The following is a 9,401-nucleotide window of genomic DNA, read 5'->3' on the forward strand; positions in this document are numbered from 1 at the left end:
TTGTCAAAATGGAAACTAGCCCTGCCCGAAACCGTTCCCTATTACAGAAACTAGAAATCCAGCGCGCGCAGTGTCCGAATTCTCAACTGTTAAGTTGATTCACTTTATAGACGGTTTCAACTTGACAACATAAACATTCTAAATCCCCCCTCCTCCTTCCCGTTGCTGTGTTTGCTCGAACAATAACTGACAGGACACAAGCTAGGTTCCAAACTGTTCCCTAGCAACACAATCTTGTGAAAACCGTAAATCGTTTGATCGTTCCCCATCACTACAACACAACATGGTGAGTGAGTGAGTGAGTGAAGAACCCTTTTGAACACGCGGCTAACGAGTCACATGAACATGAAACCAAGACCTAAGGAGACACGTGTTCGTTCAGATGACTTTTCACGGCATGAAAATGGCACTAATGAGATGTAATGAAACTGTTTTCATTGGCCTTTGATATAGAGAGATCAGTTGTAATGCACAGTTACAGACGGTAGACTTGATCATATGTTTGATATAGGCTTATGTTAGCTGGGACAACCACAACCCTATGTGAAACTTCCAAATTTTACTCAACATTGAGGTAATTTCTTGACTTTGTAGAGGCTTTAGATGCCCAGCTGTTAGCCGGGATTGATTAGTATATAGTTTATTTATTATTATTATTTTTACCCCTCCTCTTCTTTCTTTCTCTCCCTCCCCACCATTTTGTGTGTGTGTGTGCACGTAATTCAATGCAAACACTGCTTTCTTGCCAAGTGTGGTGGGAATATGATGTTTTTTAATGGGTTTGTGGGGTGGGAGGGTGGTGAATGGGAGGGGTACCGGAGCTATGAGCCCATTGCTTAGATCATGTTGTCTTGTAATACTTTGCTTTTACTTTCAAAACTGAAAATAAACCTTGTTAAAAAAATAAAATAAACTGTGTTCTTCAGTGTTTTCCTCGTGTTACTGAACAAAGTAATGTGTCACCAATTGCCAATTAGTGTGTATAAAGAGCTCCCGTTCCGGAAGAAAATGCCCTCGTTCATTTTCTCCATAGACATTTCGGAGAAAAAAAAATGTATATAATGAGTTTTAAGCCTGGAACCAAGCCAACCAGCAGCATACTAAATTGTGAGTGACCATAAAACATTTTACTTGGAGCAAAAACAAAACAAAAAATGGGTCCCGCGCGGAGAAAACGAATAGGGAATTCTCTTCCGGACCGGGAGACGTCGCAGAACGTCACATGACTATTGAGATCTGTAGTGTATACATAACCTTGTGTTTACTTTTAGTATTCATTTTTAGAGTTCTTTCAATGTGCAAAAACTAAGAATATATATTATTGAAATTGCACCTATTTTTTCTTCAGACATCTCAGGCTGTTCATCTGTTTTGTAATTGGATGGTCCATTCACTGTGAATGTTTTCCAATTTTCCTTTTTTTTATTTTTTTTATATAAAAAAAAATATATATACATGTATATATTTTCAAAATCCACAATATGTTCATGATTTATTCATACATTTTTTATTTTCTCTGTAGTACCTCCACATAGACCTAGGGGTACACGTATCCCCATTTGAGAAACGTGTACATAATATAAACATCAGGAAATACATTCCATGAATGCTTGAATAATGAATTATTCACACTGCCTATGTGAGGAATGAATGCATTGTCCTACAGCCGCTCTGTGAGTGGCTGAATTAAAGTGGTAATTTCATGTTGAACACGTCCAAAACCGTTTTGACGTAGACGTCGTCTGGCTGAGGCTTCCGCTTGCTGCCTGGCTGCAGGAATCCGCTGATGGCAGGAAGCCTGGTCATCCGGCCCTGGAAAGACTGGAGGAGAGCAGTGTGACGTCAGGAACAGACGTGCAGGAACAACTCTAAACGACAGCGCCTACTTCAGTATTGGCTCAGTATTTTCTATTCATGCATTTTGATTGTTAACTTTCAGCAGGATTCAGGCCATTCATAAAGTGAATTCAGAATGCATGATCCAAAGTCAGAATCTATCATCATCATCATCAGTATATAAATGGGAGCTAGGGCTCTGTGTCTGTCTGTTTCTCTGTCTGTCCCACTGATGACATCATTAGTGATGTCATAAATTCACTCACACACTGATCATGACATTATCAGCGATGTCATAAATTGACTTACACACACAAGGCTATAGGGATGCAACGATAACCGGTTTTAATGATAACCGTGATCAAATTCCTTACCGTTTCAAATTAATTATCATTAAAACTGTGGTACCGTGTTTACTGTGGAAGACATGGTAAATACTGTCCATCATCAACCAAAGTTGGCAACCGTCTCCCAGATGCAAACGTACAGCCCCGGATAAATGATTTCAGTGAGTCCTTTTTGGGTCTGAGTTTTCAATAGAAAATGTTGTAAAATGATTTCAGTGAGTCTCTCAGTACTTTTTTAACATTTTCATGATTTTTTTACGAATACCGTGATAATACGATAACCATGATGATTTTGGTCACGATAATTGTGATATGAAATTTTCACACCGTTACATCTCTACAAGGCTATAGTTCAGTGATGAAGTCACTGATGACATCATCAGTGATGTCATAAATTCGATGTCATCAGTGAAGATGTCATCAGTGATGTCTTCAGTCTGAGGCTCATGAGAGAGACTGAGGAGGCTCACGAGAGAGAGTAGACAGAGAGGGGGAGAGAGACTGAGGGAGAGGATGAGAGGGGGGAGAGACTGAGGGAGAGAGAGAGAGGGGGGAGAGACTGAGGGAGAGAGAGAGAGGGGGAGAGAGACTGAGGGAGAGGATGAGAGGGGGGAGAGACTGAGGGAGAGAGAGAGAGGGGGAGAGAGACTGAGGGAGGCGGACGCCAATAGGACAGGCAAGGCCACACAGCAGCCGAGCTGCAAGCAAGGCCGCGCAGTGGCACGATCGGCGAGGCTGTGCAGCGGCTGAGGTGTCCAGACTGGAGCGTACCTTGGTGTTGGGGAACTGAGCGAAAATTCCAACAAACTTCTCCTCCAACATCAGGCTGCATTCAAATAGCTCTACATCTGCACAGCTGAGTTTCCCTCCCACCAGGTAGATCAGACCGCTGAGCACCTGGGGAAAGTGTCACACACCATATCAGACTATTACATCACCAAGTGACAAATCCTATCCTGACCAGAAAACAGTGCATTTCAGGTCTCAACGCCGTTTCAAAAGCTACTTTCAAATCTCCTACTAGGTTGACTCTGACTCACCAAAAGTGCTTTCTTGAGATTAAGCAGCATTCAAATACAGGCCTAGCATTGTCCTTAGAGAGGTACACGTTCTCCTTAGAGAGGTGTGAATGTTGTGCGGTTTGCCCAGTGCTAAAGTACGTTCTCCTTAGAGAGGTGTGATTAGAGGCATTTTGTTCAACCAATCAGAGCTAGCCACATTTTCCTATCAGCCAATCACGCCTTAGCTGGCAACTTTTGATTATGTTCTCTCTTGTGCTGCCTGCTGTCATTTCAGTGTGATTTGTAGCAACCCCCTCCACCCCATTCACCTGCAGTCATCATTTTCACTTTGATTGTGCACATGTAAATCATTAACTGTTCACTAGACTCTTGATTCAAGTTATTTCCTTGCTGTCATTTCCTGGTGCATCAAGTGACATATCAGCCGGTCACGTCAGACTTCCTGTTCACTACCATCTGTTATAATAAACAGTTATCTTTACTTCATTCACTTGTCTCTCCCGATTGGAGGGCATCTGGTTACCTGCATTTCCCATATTTTAAGCCTTTTGACAGACGCTTTTAACTTAAAGTTGAGTTTGTTATCAAGTCATAATACCATGTGCAGCTGACTGTACTGTACCTTTTCAAACACAGGGAGATAGCGCTCCGTTGCTTTAGTGTGAAGAGTGTCCAGTTTTTTTTGTACTTCTTCAGGCGGTGTGAAGGGCAACGTCATGATCATCTCCATCAGATCCCTCAGTCCCTCTGTGTACATGTTGATCCTGGAGGAAAACATCCTGTTTTAGATCGCACTCATCTACAATCTAAAACAACAAAAACTAAAACGTTAGCTTAGACAATCCCAAGATTGCATGAATGAAATGGATCGTACATGGCACGTTCTTTGAGGTCTTTCCCATGAAGATTGTATTTCTCTGCTATGTAATTCAGGATGGCCCTCGACTGTACAAGCTTCATTCCATCGATCTCCACCATGGGAACCTGTTGGAACATGAGAGCTCCATCTGCAGAGAAAACACAGCAGCAGGCAGTAGGTATGTGGGACACACTCCTATCTCCTTTCACAATAGTCACACTGGCACACTCCTGCATCCAGGAGTAACGAGTAACGAGTAACGAGTTCTAATTAACGAGTTCTAATTAACGTACATGAGTAAAAACAACAACAATCTTTTAAGGAACAAGCATGTTCCTTTTTTTAAACTATACTTGTACTCTTTGTACTCTATTTGTAAGTAAGTAAGTAACACAATGACAAGAATGTATGACTATTTTGGTCATGGGTTTCATACTTCTGTACATCTGTAATAAAACATGTAAAATCAGAAATCGTATCAGGTGGGGGGGCCCCTGGGACAAAATCTTATCAAATGGGAGTCCGTGGTCTAATTTGTCAGTTTAGGGGTCCTTGACATGAAAACATTTGAGAACCACTGCATTAAACAACACTGCTTTTTCCCCCTTTCATTATTTTGCACACTATAAAACTATCAACTCGTACTTGTACTTTTACTAATTTATTAAGCAGGTGCCTTTTTACTTTGACCTCAGTAGGTTTTTCCTGAAAAAACTTTTTCAAATAGTAATTTTCACTTTTACTTGAGTATTCTTTTATTGGAGTAATTGTACTTTTACTTGAGTACCTTATCAGTACCACTGCCTATGTGCTTTCACGGTTGTGCGGGACACACCTCTGTCCTGTCGTCTTCATGGTGGTGGTAAAATATTAATTTGCTTCAAAGCCAAACGTAACTGTGACAATGGGTCATGATGAGATAACAGAGGCCATCAAATATCGATATCTCATTCCAGCTTGCATCATACTGTATGTGGGAGCCACATTGTGGGGAAACAAGAATAACTGACAAAAACTGAGGCGGTTAAATAGTTTCCAAGTCATTTCACTTAAAACATTTGTTCTGCAGTGACTTACCACTCAGCAGTTTCTCATACTGGTCACGGGTTGACAAAAGCACTTCATCAAACTGTAAAGAACAAGACATTGCAAACAGTTCAGTAGTGGCAATTGCAAGTCACATGCAGGTGGTCGTGGAGAGTGGATCTCAAACGATTTTTATGAACACATTTCTTTTCATTTAAGTTTTCAGCCAAGTACCCCTTTCACCAGCACAAAACATTTTGGGGAAGGAAAATGATTATAAATAATGTATCTGCATGTTAATTGGCAGAGCAAACATGAACATTAAATGGGTTGGTCAATTCATTTTATAATTTAATTTAGTGGAGCACACCATCTGCACACCTAAAATGACAGGTGTGTCGGAGGAGGGAAAACCCGACTGAATTGAATCAAAAGAAAATAACTTCCGCACACTGTCTCCAAATGCAAAAAAGTGTATTTAACAGAAAGAATAACGTTTAGGTCCTAAGACCTTCTTCAGATTCTTCTTCTTAGAATCTGAAGGTCTTAGGACCGAAACATTATTCTAATTAGGGTCCCGGCACTGCGGAACACCTAAATGGATTGGAAGTTGGAACCCCTCATTAGTGTCTTGCTTGCACCTGTGTTACAGTACTTCCTGCCTTTTAGAGACACAAAATGGGTCAATTGGGTGGGAAGTGAAATAGGCGAATTAAGTGGCATTTACAATTGTTCATAACCAATACTCCCACCACTTACTCTGGAGATTCTTCTTCTGTGGTGTTTTATGGCAGTTGGCATCCTTTATGTTGCATTACGGCCTCCTTCTGGATTTATCCATCCACTGTTTCCCTACATCGCTATTTGTTGGTCTAATTGCTCAAGTGACATCACTGATGACATCACTAATGACATCATCACAGATGACATCACAATTGTGACACACATTGCCACAGACACCACTTAGCCAATTTTAACAAAAAAAAGATTTCCACTACCCCCTGCAGTCCTTCAAAGTACCCCTAGGGGTACTTCCCCCATTTGAGAAACACTGAGGTAGAAGATTCACATTTATTAAGACTATAAAATATCACCTTACCTCAACCTCTGCAACCGTTAGAAGCCACCGGATTGACTCCATTAACCCTCTCCCATTAAAGTAATAGAGCACAACCTTGTCAGCCATGGTAATAATTTGAGAATTGGAAATCTATAGGAAGAGAAAATATAGTTAGTTTCACGAAAAAAGAAAATTGGTGTTATATAAGGCCAAGGGGCGGAACAGGGCAGGGGATTGGCAGTAGAAACACGATTTGCTTTGCATTGCGCTAAGCATCGTGCCGGAAGACTAGTATGTAGTTAGTTTAAGCCACATGGTTACACTGGAATACAAGAGACATGTATATTTAGCGTTGTATGGATAGAATAGTGGTAAACGAAATATATACGCGTCCGGCAAAACCAGTTAGTAAGAAGCACCATGAGCGTAAAGGACTTGAGGTACGAGGGATCAGCCGATCAGCATTTTGGTAAACAAACAGCGTCACTGGGGGGGAAAACGAGTATGCACAGAGTGTAGAGTAAGCGCAGCAGAGAGTCGCCGCCATGACAGTGTCACCGCATAGCTAAAAAAGCCATTTTAGAGCCACAATATGTTATAAATACCAACAACTAGCCAACAGATAGATATCAGAGCTGAAGCCTATACCACGAAGCAAGATTAGTGGCTTAGCGAGGTAACTTCAGGTTAACCCTGGGTTTGCCGTGCTACGACGCTAGTTAACTTCTTACCGAGATATATTTCCATAGCAACTTATGCTTCAGAGTTAACCTGGTCCATAGCAGGTTAAGTTGCAAGGATAAGATTAAAACTTAAAAGGCACCGCCAAAGAACCAATAAGCTTTCTGGAAAAGGAGAGAGAAGAGTCTTTTGCGATCGACCGCCAAGACCCATTTAATCCTACGTACGTCTCCAAAGCACACCGTGTGCGCAACGGAGATGCTGAACTTCGGTGGCGAAATCAAGCAAGCTAAATAACACATCGCCGCTGAATAAAATAATCGCGGATCTGGATGGTTTTAAGGAGGCTAGTTTCCCTATCGCCAGAATATTTTTTTTGTTTAGTTTTCATGGAGTGGATAATTGCTTTCTGAAATATAGGCTATCTCTGGTGTAGTCTACATTGACAAAAAAAAGTTGGTAACACTTTCTTTGTAGAGGTGCGGCATAAGACTGACATAACACTGTCATAACCACGGCATGACACCTGTCATGAACATGAAGGAGGCTTGATGAATGTTTATGACTGTTGTCATTAAGTGTCATTTGGTAAAACTATGTCATTGTTAATGCTAAAGTTGACATTGTTTGAGATGTCTTTGTTATGAGAACTTGACATTATTATGTCAATTATATTATTATGAATGAATATTATTTGGTTTGCCTTGGGAGAATCACATTTTTGCAGTAATGGTAAATCAGTAGGGAACTACTCACCTGTTTCCGTGCTTGCTTGGTCAGCAGAGAGGTGTGTACGCGGCAGCGGGTGAGTATCTGGTCTGTGGCGCTGGTCTGTGTGTCTCGGGGTTAAGAGCTAGCTGCTTTTATACACACAGACACACACACACACACACACACACACACACACACACACACACACACACACAATCATATATGGGTATATGAGCTGGTCCTTTAAATATGATTGGGCTTTCTTATCCGAGTAAAAACCTACATATTCATTTAGTTAATAATTTACTTTTATAGCACCTTTAAAGCAAAGAGTCACAAGGACAGCACTCCAATAAGCGATAGGCTATTTAAATTTGATTTCCTGCACAAAGGTTTTGGGCCGGATGCCCTTCTTAGGTGTGCTGAGCGGCAAACCATCTGAGTCAGTCACATCACAGGTGACGCTGATCAGTAATCAGGCTGACACAGCAGCTCACAGAAAAAAAACACATGACATCACTGCAAATGAGCTTATTTTCTGCTTCTTCTTCCACTTCCTCTTTTATTATACATAATCACATTGTTTTACGTCATTTTATTTGATCCAGGACTGAGTCCAGAACACATGCAGGTATAGGGACTAATTTAATCCAGAACAATCTCAAGAAAGTTACAAAAAGCAAGATAAACAGAACTCCTCATTAGTGTTTGGCAGTCCCGCGTTACAAGGCCATGTTCACATTACGGGCAAATCCGATTTGCTGCTAAAGTCATTAATCATCATTATCTTGATTGGTTTCCCAAATCTGATTTGGGAGTGTGTCCGCACTGCCACAAATCTGATTTGGGCGTGTTCAAGTGTTCAAGTCGGATCTGTGTGTCCAGACCTCCATATGTGGTTTGGGACAAGTGACACAAATCAGACTTAAGCTGCGTTCACACCGACCTATTAAAGTTTGTCGCTGGCGTCGAGTTTACATACAAAGTCAATGCAAACGAGCGATTGAGCGTATATTCGCCTGGGAGAATAATCGCTGGGCGTCCGAGCGGCAGAGACAGAGCGATAGGGAGAAAATACGCTCGTCGCTCAAGATGAAATATTCCAACTCGAGCGAAAATACGCTGGCATCAGTCGCTCGCTGTTCAATGCTGATTGGCTGCCGTGTGAGAGCGAGTCAAGGATCACTCTGGCTTGGAACAAACCGCTGGTTTATTGTGTGGCAACAAACCGCATTGACAGGCTGACAGCGGACATGAAGTGAAGTCTGTACTACCGGTATGCAGCTCGCATTAGGAGCACGCTGATAGGCTTAGCTTGTAAACAATGACGGTGGCTCGTAGTGGACAAACAGCATGACATTGCGTAACATTATATCCCCCACATGTCCGTCATTTCGTGTGCCTGTTGATGAGCGATTTAAACAGAGCGACAGAGCGATTCCAAAGGGTTGACTTGAGCGACAGAGCGAAAAATAAATATCTCGGTGTGAACGCTCCTTTAGAGCGTCCAGACTCATAAAACCAATCTGGATAGAATCATTAATAGGTCATTAAAGTTCACAAATCGGATTTGGCCTCCTAGTCTGAACATGGCCTTAGTAACCGGGGTGGGAATTTCGGCATTTTAGGGGGAAGGCCATTTGGCCTTCGGCGTTGCTTTTTTTTTTTAGGGCACACAAGGCCACATGCCAGGGCACAAAGGCCATTGCTCTATTAAAATCGTGAAGAGCAATTATTCTGAAATGTGTGTTAAAATGAGCCAATTAAACATCCTTTGCATAGGGCAGCCTACATTAAACTGATACCACTGATGCTTTTAAAGCAACTGGCAGTAGCAGGCTGGTAGCAGGGCACTGTCA

The 9,401-nt window shown here is 41.8% G+C and overlaps 1 protein-coding gene across 1 annotated transcript; it reads right to left on the reverse strand.

Moving 5' to 3' along the window:
* Nucleotides 1-1,686: 1,686 nt before the first annotated feature.
* Nucleotides 1,687-6,276, reverse strand: LOC310791464 (glutathione S-transferase 3-like; the record flags this gene model as incomplete). The annotated part of the gene is made up of 6 exons (XM_083653153.1): nt 1,687-1,821; nt 2,955-3,080; nt 3,828-3,969; nt 4,080-4,212; nt 5,142-5,193; nt 6,190-6,276. 6 exons carry the CDS (start codon nt 6,274-6,276, stop codon nt 1,687-1,689), a joined length of 675 nt encoding a protein of 224 aa, XP_083509279.1.
* Between the last annotated feature and the right edge of the window lie 3,125 nt (nt 6,277-9,401).

Source organism: Poromitra crassiceps (assembly GCF_964638095.1).
Source record: "Poromitra crassiceps genome assembly, chromosome: 16".
Classification (NCBI taxonomy): Eukaryota; Metazoa; Chordata; class Actinopteri; order Beryciformes; family Melamphaidae; genus Poromitra; species Poromitra crassiceps.